Genomic DNA, 18,270 nt, shown 5'->3' with positions numbered 1-18,270 from the left:
ACTACAGGAAAATAGTTTCACTACATAACAAGGAACTAACATTTGTGAATGGCATGCAAGTAGTAATGGCAGTCTTTTTTATTAACATTGAATAACTTGAAACTGATTGTAAAATGAATTTCACTATTCTATTTGGCAGAAGATTTCACTTGATTTTAACCTGGCACTACTTGTGATCAGATCTGCCATGCTGTTATTCGCGGCTGAGCGTGGCACTCAACCCAAGTAGTTTCGTATTTGTAATGATTTTGGTTGCTAAATTTGAGTCAAATCAGGAAGTTTGTGCAATATATGTATATTTTGTTTATGAATAATACACTTTTTTTATGCTTCACTTGCTTTATTTAAATATAAAATCAAATCAATATATGCCACATGAAAATACAGTTAGTCGCGAGTGAGCTTCGTGCTCCTTTATTTTCTCGCCTCTGACACATATGAAAAACAGAGATGGCTCAGAAAGCATTAGCGATGACTCATATTTTACGGTGTGGTATTTTATTGCATGGGGATACTCGGAAAGGAAGGTTGATGAGAGTTTGGCTCTCACACTTCCATGAAGCTCGAATTACAAGAATTTCAAACGAAAAGTAAGCGCAGCACTCACTCGTGAGTAAAGGCAGATTAAAGTGTCACTTGCTCCTATTTCCATGCGAAAAGTTCAAGATGTTGCATTGTGTGTGTAACATGCATCAGGGATGAAGCAATTGGTCTCTTACATACTGCATATGTTCATTGATGTCTGCAGAAATTATATGGGTGGTTCCACACTTTTGACTCACCATGTATTTTGTATTTAAATTTGGGTTTGTTGTAGAGGTACGCCTTGTGTATCAGAATATATTGGTTTATATATGTTGAAGAATTATGTAAGTAACGAAATACAATACATTTCGAACATTTCAATTTTGCTGGTTAATGTGAACTGGCAGAACCTTCAAAGTATGCTTTTTTTTCTTTTTTGCACTCCGTATGTAATAACTGGCTTTTTGTAATAAAACACCATATATATCTGTATTTTTTATTTTATTATGAATACTTTGGAAGATTGGTGTTTAAATGCACACCTAAGTATTCATCACAGTGAAAATCCTTTCAAATGCCCACATTAAAAGTTCCATATACACACCTTACAAAAAGTTTGGAATATTGTTATACAGTATTTACATTACGTGATTGGTACAGCCTTCAAATGCAACAACACATGGTATCTGTGTTTGCTGGATGTTCTTGTTTTTTCACCAACATATCCCACTGTGTGTATCATCTACTTCCAAATATAACAATATTCCAAACTTGAGCCTAATATAACAATATTGCAAATTTTTTGTGAGGAGATTTCACATCAATGAGAAGCCTCTTAATTGTTTAACTTGAAACATAGATTTTACTTATGAAGAAACTTTTATGGATTTTAGAATTCATAACAAAGGACACTTCAAGAGAAAAAAGTGTGACCTATTACAAGAAAAAAGGACAACATGATACCAAAATGATCAAATTTATCTTCCTGTAGTATTCATTGCTCTTGAACCTCTGATTTATTGAATATCATAATTAGGACAAAGTTGAGACTGCTTCCAACAACCTTACTGCCCTGCTTCCATTTATCTTAATAGTACAGCACAGTAACAATTATACTCATTCAGAATATTTATAAATATTGAAATACTTGTTTTATTTTGTAACTATACTATATCAATCTAGTAGTGTTTTACTTTCTCTTTTAATACTGGAAGATTTTTCTGGCCAGTACCCAACTGCGCTGTACCTTTCGGAATTTACTTTTACTCAGATATTGTTCATAGATAAATGTTCTTATCGCTACATGAGCTATGAAGCAAATCATTAACCTTTTGAGTCCCAAGGCCATTTTCACAAGTAAGCCTCTCGGTCCCAAGCCGATTTTGAGCAAAATGCAGAGTTTCAATTATATGAGTGTAGATCGGAGACTAATTGCCCTAGAGAGATGAGTGATATACCATTGTACGCGGAATGAACCAGATATTTAGACTATATGAAATTTATGCAAATTCGGCGTATATGTGGCGGGGGGGGGGGGAGGGGGCTAACTCAAAATTTCGGAAAAAAATTTGGTTCCCCCACCCTCCCCCCAAGAAAAAAGTACATGACAGTGTCGACATGCACATGGAAATGATCGCTGACATGTAAGGAACACAAAAATATTTGCATTATTATCATATGACCAATGTAACTTGAGTTGTACCCCCAAAAGGAATGGTCGGCATGCCACTGATTCAAGCTTCAAAATGCAGCAGTACCTTGAAATGACTATAGCTCAGAAACTAAATGCCCTAGAGATATGAAAGATATACCGTTGTACGCAGAATGAATCACAGATTCAGACGATATATAATTTATGCACATTCGGCGTATATATGGAGGGGGAAAGGGGGAAATCCCCTGAAAATACTTTTTTTTTTTTAAAAAAAATGGGGTTTCGCACCCCGAAAAAAAGGATATGAAAAGTTCAAAATGCACATAGAAATTATCGCTCGCATGTAAGAAACAGAAAAATATTTGCATCATTGTCGTATGACCAATGTAACTTGAGTTGTACCCCCAAAAGGAATGGTCGGCACACCACTGATTCAAGCTTCAAAATCCAGCGGTACCTTGAAATGACTATTGCTCAGAAACTAAATGCCCTAAGCCTCGCGACAGGTTAACCTTGCAGCAACTTTTCGCATATATAGACCCAAAAGTGTGTGCAGAAAATAGTTCCGCTTCAATACTGCGGATTTTCTCACTGTCTGTGATATGAACAGCTCGGCGGTTAAGGCGAGACTGGCACGGGGATGCTGAGTACCGTTTTAGAGTGGATTGATACATAAAACCTGCTGCAAACTTAACCTGTCGCAGGGCTTAGAGATATGAAAGATATACCGTTGTACGCAGAATGAATCACAGATTCAGACGATATATAATTTATGCACATTCGGCATACATATGGAGGGGGAAAGGGGGGAAATCCCCTTAAAAATACTTTTCTTAAAAAAATTGTGATTTCCCCCCCCCCGAAAAAAAATGCACAAAATGCAAAATTTATGCAAATTTGGCGTATATATGGAGGGGGAAGGGAGAAAACCCCCAAAAATTATTTTAAAAAATTGTCACTTCACCCAAAAAATGTCCTCACACTTGGGCCCAAAATAACACCTACGCACAACATTCACGGACGAAAAGCTAGAACGCAGTGAAAAATGAGCGCCGATTCTTGCAGCTGCTTGAAATTCTATTTTTAGACAATGCAGGGTAACCCCTGTCGCAACTTGTGGACACTTGTGCTAAAAAAACAAAGGTTTCCTTCAGCGCGCTTCGAAATTCCATTCTCACAAAGCAGATTCAACAACCAGTCTTCCCCCTCCCCCTGCTTCCGCCCTCACGGAAAACTTTCATTTTGACATCGGATACTGATAAACAAGCTTCCGTCGAATGCAGTTCACAGGCGGGAGTGAAAAAGCATTGCTTTAGAACAACAAAGCCGGTCTTCCTTTGGCGGCAAAAATTTGACCTTGAAAAGAGACTCAAAAGAGAAGTCCCTTTTCCCACCTTTTCCCCTCCATTTTCATGAAGACAAAAAAAAATGCAAAAAAACCATTTCTGTTAAATACATGTGTTAGGAACAATATATAAAAAAATCGAAATTCTAGCCAAAAATAGAAACGTTATAACGTAAAAACTACGACCTTGACACAGCGTCTCGATCGAGATGCTTGGGACCGTGAGGCTTACTTTTGGGTATCTTGATCGAGATACTTGGGACACAAAAGGTTAATATTAATGAATAGTAATTTCATTCTACCTATATTGTGAAGGGAGGATTAGATGCATACTATTTTCTTTAATGCATTTTCTTGTGTTCTTCAACTCTGTAGCCTAAATATGAATTTTGCAAAGGTAAAGCAATATGTTCTTGCATGCAGACAAATTCAGTGAGTTTCCCTTTCAAAGAAGGAAAGAGATATTGGAATGGGGGAGGGGGAAGGAGTCGTGTTTTTGACATTCCAATAGTGTGTTCAAAAATTCAGCATGTTTTCAATCACTGACTGACAGCCTGCCATCCAAGGAGTGTGATTTCATAGATACACTAGTTATTTGATTGAGGGCATGAACCAAATGTGAACACTTGTTGCAGTGGAGTTTCATGTGAGAGGTGTAGAACACTTGATTACAGATGCATATTCTGATGGTGATCCGTACTTGCCTGTTTGAAGCATACTAAACATAATTTTGTTTTCTGAATCTTTTGTTTCTTGACTTAAGCAATAAAGACTTATTAACATCAAATTGCTGTTTGATAAAAATTTTGCAGTTTATATTTGTAATCATTTCTTTCTCTGCTTTTCCTGAGCAATGTACCATATGTTACTGTTCAGCATATTAAGAACAATATTTAGAGAATACTGAAGCAGTAAACCCCACCAAGCGACTCCATTACTTTTTCCTAGACCAAAAGGTACCAAGATTCCGAGGATTTTTAGTTTTAGCATTCACGTCCAGTAATAAGTCTGTCCAATTTTGACTGTCAGACCTAAAGCTCCATGGTCTCGCACCTACATTGCGCTATAAATCTAGGTTCATCCTTTCATCAAATACAGCACACTTTTCATTTTTATGAATTTTTGTATACTTAATTTATTTGTATCTCATTAATATAAAAGTTAAAGTAGACAGCATTTCATTTTTTCCTGTCACTATTTGTGCTTTGGTACTGCACCAGTATTGAGCAAATATATTAGCAGTAATCAGAAGGCTACATAAAAGTAGCTTTTCTACAGCTACATCTACATTTACCAAAAATACACTTTGTTATATGTGATAATGGCTGCTTTACTACCTCTGCATAAGAAATAAACTAACCATATGGATATTCAAAATAATCGTTTAGCACTTGTGTTTACTAGATAATAGGTTCCATTATTATTAACATGAGACTCTCAATGGCAACAGACATCAAATCGAAATATTAATGTACATTGATAATATCTTCAAAAATGATTGAATTTTGGACATTTTATACAAAAAAAATTGCATTGAATGTAGTTGTTTTTTTTTCTCAACTTGTGGTGCAACAGCCCATAAAGTTCAGGGCCTACCTAATGACTGCCTGGCTCACTCCCACATGCCTCAGTAGAGGTGGGTGATCATCCAACCAGCTATGCTATGTTGTGTGGTCAGCACAACAAACTCCCAGTTGTTGTTGTAGGTCTCCATGGCTGTGTTATAGTACTCGTTTATAATAGCTCCCCAATTGTCTCATGATTGAAGGTCGCCATGGTCCCATGCACTGGCCAAAATCTCATGAGAAAAGTTGTTACAGTTACGCAGGAAACTTGTACCTATAAATATGTAGAGAATATGTATGGAAGCGATTGGTAATTTCTGTCATTCATCTTTACAAGGAATTACAATTTTGAAAGCATTGTAGGCCTCCTTGATGGTGCAGTGGTAGCATTGTTTCCTTGTAATCAAGAGGTCCGGTGGAGGCACATAGTGGTTCAGATCCCACTGTAAACTGTAGGTCCAGTCCCAGTCAGCCTTACTGTGCATAAAGTGGACTTAAAACACCAAATCAAAAAAATTGGAATCATTGTAAAGAAAGAGTGAACAGTAACATGTACTTGTGCCTAATAAAATTTTTTGGTGTGGACATAGTGTGGATGAAAATGTCAGGTGAATACAACACCTAAATAATTTTCTGAATTACTTGAGGCATCCCCCAATTCCGACTACTGTGAATGAATTACTCTTGCAAATGTTCAGCTTCCAGAGATTGGTCCCCAGCCTGCAAGAGACTTACAAGTGTTAGTTCATGTAAGACCAGGGGTCTACCTTGAGCACTGAGAGGGATGAGACCAAGATGGGAGTTCAGAGGCTGAGGGCATGTGAGGATGGAGGTTGACCTTGAGCTTTGACGCTAAGCAGTGGCAGCCCTAAGTCAAATGGACATATCTGGTCAGAAGTAGATATGGTTGTAGTAACTCTTGTTTACCCTGCAACAGAAAGAAGAAGAAAAGGAAGATTGAATGAATGTAACTGTGCGAATCAATGACAACATATTGTCATACTATTGATATGAACCAACCTTTATGGCCAACCTAATGAAAATTACAGCAAAAATATGAATATTTTTTGACTAAGTGGTAAAAAAATATTATGTATTAATTCTTGCAGGAATAATATACATTAAATTAGGCACACATAGAAGATGTACTACGTAGAACTTTAAGTGAAAAATGCAGCCTCCACAGGATTCCACAAAGATAGAACAGCAAAAGTGAAAAATCAGGCAAAGTCAGGCCAGCTTGGTAGCTCAGTGGTAGAGCAAAGGCATGGAACGCCAGAGACCTGGGTTCTAGTCCTGGTCGAGCCTGCAATTTTCGCTGAACATTCTACATAATAATATACAGGGTGGCCAGAAAGTCCCTTTACACCTCCACTAATTTCATCCTTACATGAATAATATTTACAGTTAGTTGTCCAAAACATCTGTATGTGCACCTCCATGATCCCTGCACAGCTTGATACGCCCATTGATGGCCATTGGCCAGAATGCATGCAGGCCTAAGTCCATTTTCGTGTGGAGCTGCATTGTGCTCCTTGCATTTCCAAGTTCTGCAGAACGCTTTCTGGTCAACTTGCAGGATGAACGCATCACTGACACTGGGTTGATGGACGACCAGAACGAGGGGCATCCAAAACACTTCCCAGGCGAAAAGCTTTCTTCTCTCACGTGATCAAAGTCTGACAACTTGGTGGCTCCTTACCGAACCGTTCACGAAACCTATCCATCACCTGCGGCATATTTTCGTTGTTGTGCTTTCGTTCATGGACCCACACACTTGTCACTAAGCGCTCCTCCAAATTGAAGTCACTGGTATCTGCCATTGTTGTTCACCAAACACGGAAAGGCGCGATAATGAACTGGTCAACGCACAGACCAAAGACAGACTTTAATTCTCCTTCCGTGGGCAGTTACGTGGCAGGCACGTGGCAATTCACGTGAGGAGCACTGTTGCCATATCAATGATCAGGATGGGAGGTAAAAACCTTAAATATCTTACCATCTTACATTGTTACACGCATTTAGTTCGGGTGTAAAGGGACTTTCTGGCCACACTCTACATGTATTTACCTTTTCATGAGTACGTCCCCATCAACAGTCTATTCTACCCTCCTTTCTTTTCATTGATTTGCACATGTCAGTGATTCTCATTATTTACTCAAAAAGTGAAACTATATTTATGTCATTTTTTTTTTCAGCTACCTTATCAAGAAGTATGTGCATGAACAGGTACAAGATGTTCCAAGGCCATTTCCACATTTGCCAGTGTCTGCAGGAAACTTAAGAGAACAAGAGGTGCCAAAAGAAATTACTGAATGTATCAGTAGAGAAGAAAAATTTGAGGCTGAACCTGCACCAAAAACCCTTGCAAGCAAGGCACATGTTGGTTCCAAGCCTATTAACAGGAGAAATCAATGTATAGCCCCCATCTCCAACAACACCTTCTCTGACAAAGGAGTATTGATAACCCATCAACCAGAGATGCTTTTTAATTGTTCAGTTTCCAAGAAAACTTTTGTCCATCAAGCTGAGCGTAATACATTTATGAGTGTTCCTGCACAAGGGAGACATTTTAGTTGTTCAATTTGCAACAAGGATTTTGCCCTTAAAGTTCATCTTAATGAGCATGTGAGAGTTCACACAGGAGAGAAGCCTTTCATTTGTTCAATTTGCAATAAATATTATGCACGTAAAGGAGATCTTAGCAAACATATGAAATTTAACTCAAAAGAGAATCCTTTTAATTGTTCAATTTGCAATAGATATTTTGCCCGTAAATTTCATCTTAATGAGCATGTGAGGGGTCACACAGGAGAGAAGCCTTTCAATTGTTCGATTTGCAATAAATATTTTGTCCGTAAAGGAGATCTTAATAAGCATGCGAGGGTTCACACTGGAGAGAAGCCTTTCAATTGTTCAATTTGCAACAAAGATTTTGCCCGTAAAGATTGTCTTAATGAGCATATGAGGATACACACTAAAATGAAGCCTTTCAATTGTTCAATTTGCAATAAATATTTTCTCCGTAAAGGACATCTTAATGTACATATGAATGTTCACTCAAAGGAGAAGCCTTTCAATTGTTCAATTTGCAATAGATATTTTGCCTGTAAAGTTCATCTTCATGAGCATATGAGGGGTCACACAGGAGAGAAGCCTTTCAATTGTTCGATTTGCAATAAATATTTTGCCCGTAAAGGAGATCTTAATGAGCATGCGAGGGTTCACACTGGAGAGAAGCGTTTCAATTGTTCAATTTGCAATCAATATTTTGCCCGTAAAGGAGATCTTAATAGGCATTTGATGGGTCACACTGGGGAGAAGCCTTTCAGTTGTTCAATTTGCAACAAAAATTTTGCTCGTAAAGTTCAACTCAATGAGCATTTGTGGGTTCACACTGGAGAGAAGCCTTTCAATTGTTCAATTTGCAATAAATATTTTGTCCGTAAAGGAGATCTTAATGAGCATGTGAGAGTTCACACTAGAGAGAAGCCTTTCAATTGTTCAACTTGCAATAAGTATTTTGCCCGTAAAGGAAATCTTAGTTTTCATATGAATGTTCACTCAAAACAGAAGCCTTTCAATTGTTCAATTTGCAACAAAGATTTTGCCTGTAAAGTTCATCTTAATAGGCATGTGAGGGTTCACACTGGAGAGAAGCCTTTCAATTGTTCAATTTGCAACAAGGATTTTGCCTGTAAAGTTCATCTTAATAGGCATGTGAGGGTTCACACTGGAGAGAAGACTTTCAATTGTTCAATTTGCAACAAAGATTTTCCAGGTAAATATCATCTTAATGAGCATATGAGGTGTCACACTGGAGAGAAACCTTTTTATGGTTCAATTTGAAACAAAGGTTCTGCCCATAAAGTTCATCTTAATGAGCATGTTAGACATCACACTGGAGAGAAGCCTTTCAATTGTTCAATTTGCAACAAAGATTTTACCTGTAAAGTTCATCTTTGTAGGCATGTGATGGTTCACACTGGAGAGAAGTCTTTCAATTGCTCAATTTGCAATAAATATTTTGTCCATAAAGGAGATCTTAATGAGCATGTGAGAGTTCACGCTAAAGAGAAGCCTTTCAATTGTTCAACTTGCAATAAGTATTTTGCCCGTAAAGGAATTCTTAGTTTTCATATGAATATTCACTCAAAACAGAAGCCTTTCAAATGTTCAATTTGCAACAAAGATTTTGCCTGTAAAGTTCATCTTAATAGGCATGTGAGGGTTCACACTGGAGAGAAGCCTTTCAATTGTTTAATTTGCAACAAAGATTTTGTCTGTAAAGTTCATCTTAATGAGCATGTGAGAGTTCACACAAAAGAGAAACCTTTCAATTGTTCAATTTGCAATAAATATTATGCACGTAAAGGAGATCTTAGCAAACATGTGAAATTTCACTCAAAAGAGAATCCTTTTAATTGTTCAATTTGCAATAGATATTTTGCCCGTAAATTTCATCTTAATGAGCATGTGAGGGGTCACACAGGAGAGAAGCCTTTCAGTTGTTCGATTTGCAATAAATATTTTGCCCGTAAAGGAGATCTTAATAAGCATGCGAGGGTTCACACTGGAGAGAAGCCTTTCAATTGTTCAATTTGCAACAAAGATTTTGCCCGTAAAGATTGTCTTAATGAGCATATGAGAATACACACTAAAATGAAGGCTTTCAATTGTTCAATATGCAATAAATATTTTCTCCGTAAAGGACATCTTAATGTACATATGAATGTTCACTCAAAGGAGAAGCCTTTCAATTGTTCAATTTGCAATAGATATTTTGCCTGTAAAGTTCATCTTAATGAGCATGTGAGAGGTCACACAGGAGAGAAGCCTTTCAATTGTTCGATTTGCAATAAATATTTTGCCCGTAAAGGAGATCTTAATGAGCATACGAGGGTTCACACTGGAGAGAAGCCTTTCAATTGTTCAATTTGCAATCAATATTTTGCCCGTAAAGGAGATCTTAATAGGCATCTGATGGGTCACACTGGAGAGAAGCCTTTCAGTTGTTCAATTTGCAACAAAAATTTTGCTCGTAAAGTTCAACTCAATGAGCATTTGTGGGTTCACACTGGAGAGAAGCCTTTCAATTGTTCAATTTGCAATAAATATTTTGTCCGTAAAGGAGATCTTAATGAGCATGTGAGAGTTCACACTAAAGAGAAGCCTTTCAATTGTTCAACTCGCAATAAGTATTTTGCCCGTAAAGGAAATCTTAGTTTTCATATGAATGTTCACTCAAAACAGAAGCCTTTTAATTGTTCAATTTGCAACAAAGATTTTGCCTGTAAAGTTCATCTTAATAGGCATGTGAGGATTCACACTGGAGAGAAGCCTTTCAATTGTTCAATTTGCAACAAAGATTTTGCCTGTAAAGTTCATCTTAATAGGCATGTGAGGGTTCACACTGGAGAGAAGCCTTTCAATTGTTCAATTTGCAACAAAGATTTTCCAGGTAAATATCATCTTAATGAGCATATGAGTGGTCACACTGGAGAGAAGCCTTTCAATGTTCAATTTGCAACAAATATTTTGCCTGTAAAGGAGATCTTAATAAGCATGTGAGGTGTCACACTGGAGAGAAACCTTTTTATGGTTCAATTTGAAACAAAGATTTTGCCGTAAAGTTCATCTTAATGAGCATGTTAGACGTCACACTGGAGATAAGCCTTTCAATTGTTCAATTTGTAATACACATTTTGCCCGTAAAATAGATCTTAATGAGCATGTGAGAGTTAACACTAAGAGGAGCCTTTCAATTGTTCAATTTGCAATAAATATTTTGTACGTAAAGTAGATCTTAATCAGCATGTGAGAGTTCACACTAAGAGAAGCCTTTCAATTGTTCAACTTGCAATAAGTATTTTGCCTGTAAAGGAAATCTTAGTTTACATATGAATGTTCACTCAAAACAGAAGCTTTTCAATTGTTCAATTTGCAACAAAGATTTTGCCTGTAAAGTTCATCTTAGTAGGTATGTGAGGGTTCACACTGGAGAGAAGCCTTTCAATTGCTCAATTCGCAACAAAGATTTTTTAGGTAAATATCATCTGAATGAGCATATGAGTGGTCACACTGGAGAGAAGCCTTTCAATGTTCAATTTGCAATAAATATTTTGCCTGTAAAATACATCTTAGTGTATATATGAATATTCACTCAAAAGAGAAGCCTTTTAATTGTTCATTTTACAACAAGAGATTTGCTTGTATGGGCCAACTTAACCCTTCTTAACCCACTCTGAAATTTTGAATTATTTTCCTTACCAATGAAACAATGGTGTGGAAAGCACTAGGTAACTTATCTACACTATTTCCATGTAAACAGAGATACTCGCACCTTTTCTCTAGTGTTATTTCAATTGTTTACATGCCTCTGAAGTGACCGGTCGTCCTTAGGCAGCACTCAGTACCTCACGCGGGAATGTTTCCTATCTTAAATCATATCACTCCAGCCATGAATTTTGCAGATATAAGAAGAATAAAACGAAGGTACATTGTTTGGAATGCAAATTAATTGTATGAAGAAACCATCGCAGAACCCATACGAAATGTCAGAGTTGTGAAAGTAACGATATTGAAAAGTGACAATATTCGTTCATTTTATTTGCGTTTGTATATCATTTTTCACGCAGATCTCGTAAAAGTAGAAGGAACATATGGAGATTTGAAAATTTTAATATTTTGTAATTAACTTTGAGTTGTGTTTTACTCATTTCATTCCTTTTTCTGCGATTCAGGAAGATTTTGACTAAGAATTAGAGAACAAATAGTTCCTTTCTAAGCCCACATAAGTTGTATGATTTCAAACCATTTTGAAAAACATGTTGAAAATTTTGTAAATGGTGAGCTCAATTTTGTGTTCCTTCATTATATGGGAACATTATAATTACCTTTGAATAATATTTTGGGGCCTTTGCTTCAAGAGTCTAAGCATGTACTTCTATGTGATATTTTCTGTAATGTTTTTAGATTATATAGTTTTAGTTAAGCAAATGAAAATGTCCAAAATGGACTGTTTTCGTTCAAATATATATCGCCTGATTTCCACTAAGCGCGGTACTAAGTGCTGCATGCAGGACATTTGTGCTACTATGATGGCGCAGATGACGGAGGGTTAATATGTATATGAGCGTTAATGGTACGGAGAAGCTTTTCTATTGTTGAATTTCCTAAGATGTTTTGTCTGTAGGTGTACACTTAATGTACACATAAAGCTTGACAGTCAAGAGTAATATTTAAAATGTTCAATTTGCAACAAAGGTTTTGGGACTGAAAGACATCTTAATTTGCATATGTGCATTCATGCTAAAGAGAAGCCTTTCAATTGTTCAATTTGTAACAATTGTTTTGGATGCAAAGATAAGTTTAATAGACATATGAGGATGTTTCATCTCAAAGAGAAACTGAATTTGTGACAATATTTTCCAATAAAGATATATTCAGAGTACATATGGGGACACACACATGAAACAAAATCTGTCAATTGTTTAATTTGAATTAAATATTTTGTCTGCAAACTTACACTTATTATGCATGTGAGGAGACTACACACCAAACAGAAGTCATTAAGGAAGTATTGCAAACAGTGATCTGTATTGAATGTTTAGAAATCATACAATCAGTGTTTCTAAATGGATTTCTAAATAGAAAACTCTTGACTCTGTTGACATCTCACATGCTTTAGGATCTTGACATCTGCATTATCAGAATTAATTGTCTGCACCTCAGGAGGAATATCTCTATATCCTACAGGGATCTCAACCATGCGTTCAAACATGCCACCAGTAGTTGAAAGATAATATTGATGTTTGAATTTTAACAGACGAACCATTTCTTATGCCTATACCTTATCCAAGATACAAAACAGAAAAGGAAGCAGTCATTGCAGGCACTTTCACCTGTAAATTGTGACCATTGTGGATAGGGATTTTATTGGCCTGAGCTGTGCACATTGTCACCTATGTACACATGATTATATTTCAGCAGATTACATAAACAACATGTTAAAATGATATTTAGAAACCACTGATGTATTTCATAAAAATATCTTGTCTCTCACCAGCTTCTGATGCACTGAGAAAAAAATATATTGTAACATTTATTCGGCTTAAAATTGATGAATTTAATTTTCGTTATTTGACTTTTTCCCAGATGTGCTTCTAAATATCAACAATATCAGCATTCGTACAGAACTTTTTTCACAAGCATTACCTAAACCAATGGTTGCTGCTTCATAGTGACCACACACACTTTCCCTTTGCATCAATTTCAGGAGAAGTTTCACCACTGCGCTACGAACAATTGGCCAACCACCTCTCAATCTGTCTGTAGTTGAAGAGATCTGCGGGTCCACCACAATGTAAGCTAGAGTCAATGTGCTCTTTGATCAATTGCATCTTGGTACAGTCAGAGAAAGTAGTTCTTGGGCCACGAGACCTACACTATCGTAACATCTTAAAGCCTGTTGTCTGTGCAACCCAAATAACAAAATTGTCGCTTAGGTTTGCCTGGTGAACCTAGCATCTCGGGAACGGTTGAGTATTGACAGCAGCGTGAGTCATACCCCCAGGCCTAGTCATAACAAACAACAGCTGGGTGCTGTGAGACCACCAGAAAAAGTTTCACGAATTGGATTCTTAACAACAGCTACTCGTAAGGAAATGTTCTCTTTACTAATATTAGAGTCATTGTCAAGAAAGTTCACTGAAATGGTGGTTTTCATCGAATCATCATCGTGCAACACACATGCTGTCAACCCAGAAGTCCTTGAAAAGGATTGGAGTTAAAAACAACTACTTGACAAATGATAAGACGAATCGATATTCATTAGTCCCAACTTAGAATTTTGTGTAAGGCATGGATCATCATGTCCTATCATCCATTTCATACCTTCATTAATCATCCTCATTGCCTTTGTTGACGCAAGTGCTAGAAAAGCAATATAAAATAAGCAAAATTAAGAAATTAATAAATTACATTTTCAGTGATTTCACGCAGCAACTCAGTTGCATGTAGACAAAGTTTCATTAATCGGGAACCAAGGGCCCCCCTCATTCTGCTTCATTGTCATTTTCCCTCCACTTTGCCTGCCACGATTAACCTGATGTTGATTAATACAACATTAATTAAGACAACCAACCAATGAAACAATCTACAAAGTGCACCAAAGAGGCTCATATTATGAATAGGTAAACTATGTGATATTATGCTAATTTAATAATAAAATAGTAATTTTGGGGGGTTCATTTAAGTGGCTGTACAACAATTATGTAATTGCGATATCATCAAATTGTATGAAGCGTTTCTACACCTATGTAAATTGCTAGTCCCCGTGATGGAATTTGTAGCCCAAAGCCAGGGCTTTAATATCAAATTTGTTTTGTTATTGTTTTCATTAGTAATTACCTCAGTTTTCTTCCTCTGAAGTTAAATTATTCATGACGACGATTTATGATTACATTAAAGACGTGAATGAACATACATAATGAACCCATTTTGGTCGGAACTCGAACTCGGAACCTTGTTCCTCTACTTCCGTCATTTTATCACTAATATTTTTCTTTATTTACAATAATACAAGGTAACCAAAAAAGTTCTTGCCTTTCTAGAGCAGTGATAAACAAAGAGCAATGCAGTGGACGGTACGTACCTTTAGGTTTCGAAGTAATCTCCATCAGCATCCAACACCTTTTGCCAACGTTCCTGCAGCTGCACAATACCCTGGTGATAAAACTCGGCGGGCTTGGATGCAAAGAAGTTCGTGAGTGCGTTCCGCAGGTCTCTCTCATTTGCGAAGGATCTCCCACGGAGGTGGTTGTCGAGGGAATGAAACTGGTGGTGATCTGTTGGTGCAAGGTCCGGTGAATATGGTGGATGGCACAGTGTCTCCCAGCCAAGTTGCTGAAGGGTCTCCCAGGTTCTCTTTGCCACATGTGGCTTGGCATTGTCGTGCAGGAACAGCACAACCTTGCGATTCACCAATGCCGGCTCCTTTTGCCGGAATGCACGGTGCACCCTTTGCAACTGCTGAGAGTAGAGGCCAGCAGTGATGGTCTGACCAGGTGGAAGGAGCTCGTAATGCACCACTTGCCAACAATTCCACCATACAGAGAGCATAACCTTTTGTGGGTGCAGAGGTGTGAGGAACAGGGTCACGTGGCGGCAACCAATGTCTGGTACGCTTGGGAGTGTCATATGTGTTCAGGTGCCGAGTGAGCAAGGACAAACAGGCTGTCACTCGTTGTTCCTTGTTGGCTGCCGACAATGTGTGGGGTACCCACTTGCTTAACTTGTATGACTTCCATATCCCATGCAGGTGCAGTCTAGCTGTTTCAGCAGAAACATGGAACCTTTCTGCAAGTTCATCACATGTTAGACCACTGTCCTCCTGGATGGCTGCTTTCAGGAACTCGTCATCTAACACATGTGGTCGTCCACTGCAAGGGTCATCCAAAAGGCTCATATCTCCAGAACGGAATTTCTGGAACCAATGCCTGGCAGTGTGTTCATTCATGGCATTCTCCCCAAATGCCTGGCAATGCGGCGACTTGATGCGGCAGCTGACAGGACCACTTTACAGTCATACAACAAACACACACGAACAAGCTGCTTCGATACCTCCATTTCTTTGACACTGCACGAGCTATTACTGCTGTGTGTGTGCAACGTGCCTGTATTAGTGACAGTCAAAGGTCAGATTAACTCACGATCGCTTAGCAGGCACGTGCATCATTTCGTTTTCTCTCTGTGAGCGCATGATTAATGAGACGTCAAAAACGGCAAGAACTTTTTTGGTTACCTTGTACATCACAACTACCTAAAAATAAATATTATTTTTCATTTTCAAATGCGTATGTTTTTTTACGGTTAGAGTGTGAACTGGCATCTGTTTATTTAGATTGTTCTTTATGTTTCGTGTGTAGTTAATGATAGGAAAAATGATTGTGAAACGATTAGGGCTGTAAGAATTCCATCCATGATGGAGTGGTTAGCACAGTGTGCTATGATGTCTGATGTCCTGGGTACGAATTCCATCGTGCGTATGGGTGTTCTTTGTGAGTGCTCCTTCATTAATTTCATCATGTCACTCATCGTCTTTGTCGCGATTAGCAAAAGGTGAAAGAAGAACGACGCTACATAAAATAGAAAGAGGTTATAAGAAGCATTCTTATTTCCAGATGTGTCCTAGATTTTAGAGTTGTGTCTGGCCTCCAGAAGGTATTTGAAACAAATCAGAAATGTCTTATACGTAATTTTGGCATCACGTAACTTTAAATTAGATTGAGAAACAGAAAATCTGATGGGAGTCTGAGATAACATGGTTCATTGGAGAAGTATGATTAAATCAAAGAGTGTGCATGGTTGCTACTGAATGATCAGAAAAACAATTACAATCCCAGCTCAGAAATTATTTCCCGATTTTCTAGATCCGGAAAAGTCCGGATATATGTATAAAAATGTTTACTTTGTGAAGTTTTATCGATCCTACTGTAAGTGTCGGTAATTTGTTCGAAGTAACAAGTTTCATTCCAGAAATTACATAAGCAGTCCTTATTGGAGAAATAAGGCACACAATTATGTTTTTTCCCAGTATATATTAGTTTTTTACATTTCATTAAACAAGAACTTCCAGACTTTGTTTACGAAATTGTGAACTTTTTCCTTCCCGAATTCATGGATTGTTTTCCCTTCCTGGCACCGTCTGGACGAAAAACGTTGTCTTGCATACCCAAGTTGAAATCACATATGGCCATGCTATTCATTAGCAGTTGAGGAATTTTGAACTCAACCGTTCACTTCAACATTAATTTTTGAACTGAAGATGTGTCATATTCTCATTATATGCTAAGATGTCATCGTAACCTATTATATTTACTGCAAATACATTCGTGTCCAACATTTTGAGACAATTTGCCCTTCTTTCCGCTGCAGAGTGATCTGATAGCCCTACTTGCGATGAAAACTGTTTTTACTCAATTTCTGATATAATTTATTCCAGCATTTCCTTCAACTTCTATTACCTTGTTATTACCTCCAATGTTTACACAACTTTTTCCTTCGTGCTCGACCTTTTGGTTCAGAAATGTTTTAAAACAACCCCATCTCCCACGTTTAAATAGCAGGCAACAACACTCTGGAAGACCATAATGTATACAACTTGTTTACTACATATTTTACGAAAATATAAGAATGTTATAACTGTGGATTGGAACAAACAAAATAAAATACGCACACTGGAACGAGCACAGGCCTTCTGTGAGTCACTCCGGCAGTGAAGGTCACTGATCGAAGCAGTTGGTGCTTGCTTGCTACAAGCAGGCACCTTAACTTTGCTCAAGGAAACACGGAAATCTTCGTTACTTTTTTTTTCGCCAGACTAATGGTGAACATTTACAGGAACGTAAGGTGTAGTATCGTATTCTATTGGAATTGATTTTGTGACGTTTAAAAGATACCATAACAATATGTAAATCTCTTTTGTGACCTACACTGAACTATGTTAGTTTCATTGACATGTGAAAGCGGAAATTTAGAGATCCTTCTTCCTTATGATTTCTAAACAACCGAAGAGTATGGTGAACGTGAAACTACTTATTGTTCGCAACAACGATATGTATTATACAAATGGTCTCTAATCAAAAACCCTATTACATCACAGGAAGTGCTTTTTAAGACAATTCTATCACGTATCCAACGTAACCAATATTCAGATTGATTCCAAGCATCTGTTTGGCTTATTTTATGTCGCATTTTTACCTCTTGCGATAATCGTGACAATGAATATGATGGGTAATGTTACGAATGCAATGCTACATCTAAGCCTAAAGAGGTTTCGAACCTGGATCCTCTGGCTTTGTAGAGAGTTACGGTGATTTTTATTTTTATTTTAATTTGGTATTTTAAGTCCACTTTATGCACAGTAAGGCAAATCGAAACTGCACCTACAGTTTAAAGTGGGATCCGAACCACTGTGTCTCCACTGGATATCGAACCTGGGACTCCTTGGTTATAAGGTAACAACACTACCACTGCACCATCGGGAAGGCTAAGAGAGACAGTTACGGTAACTACACTAATGAAGAATTGAATGTAGCAGAATGACTAACCTATTCTTTAGTCAATATTTGGATTGTTAATGAATATTATGAATGTCAGTTCAAATTGGGGAAAAAAAT

General features: G+C 37.5%; 2 protein-coding genes across 2 annotated transcripts in view; both read left to right on the top strand.

The window, feature by feature from the left end:
- Positions 1 to 9,144, top strand: part of LOC145999237 (uncharacterized) — a 41,505-nt gene extending 32,361 nt beyond the window's left edge. The window contains exon 3 of the mRNA XM_083136172.1: positions 7,288 to 9,144. Within this exon, the coding sequence (XP_082992298.1) occupies positions 7,288 to 8,938 (1,651 nt within the window). The 3' untranslated portion in view covers positions 8,939 to 9,144. The remainder of the gene's footprint in view (positions 1 to 7,287) is intronic.
- On the top strand, positions 8,970 to 10,793 carry LOC145999236 (uncharacterized). Its single transcript, XM_083136170.1, has 2 exons — positions 8,970 to 8,973; positions 9,465 to 10,793. Exons 1-2 carry the CDS (start codon positions 8,970 to 8,972, stop codon positions 10,658 to 10,660), a joined length of 1,200 nt encoding a protein of 399 aa, XP_082992296.1. The 3' UTR covers positions 10,661 to 10,793.
- Positions 10,794 to 18,270: the final 7,477 nt, after the last annotated feature.

Source organism: Lepisma saccharinum, chromosome 15 (genome assembly GCF_977018435.1).
Source record: "Lepisma saccharinum chromosome 15, izLepSacc3.1, whole genome shotgun sequence".
Lineage (NCBI taxonomy): Eukaryota > Metazoa > Arthropoda > Insecta > Zygentoma > Lepismatidae > Lepisma > Lepisma saccharinum.
This window is presented reverse-complemented; position numbering and strand designations above follow the sequence as displayed.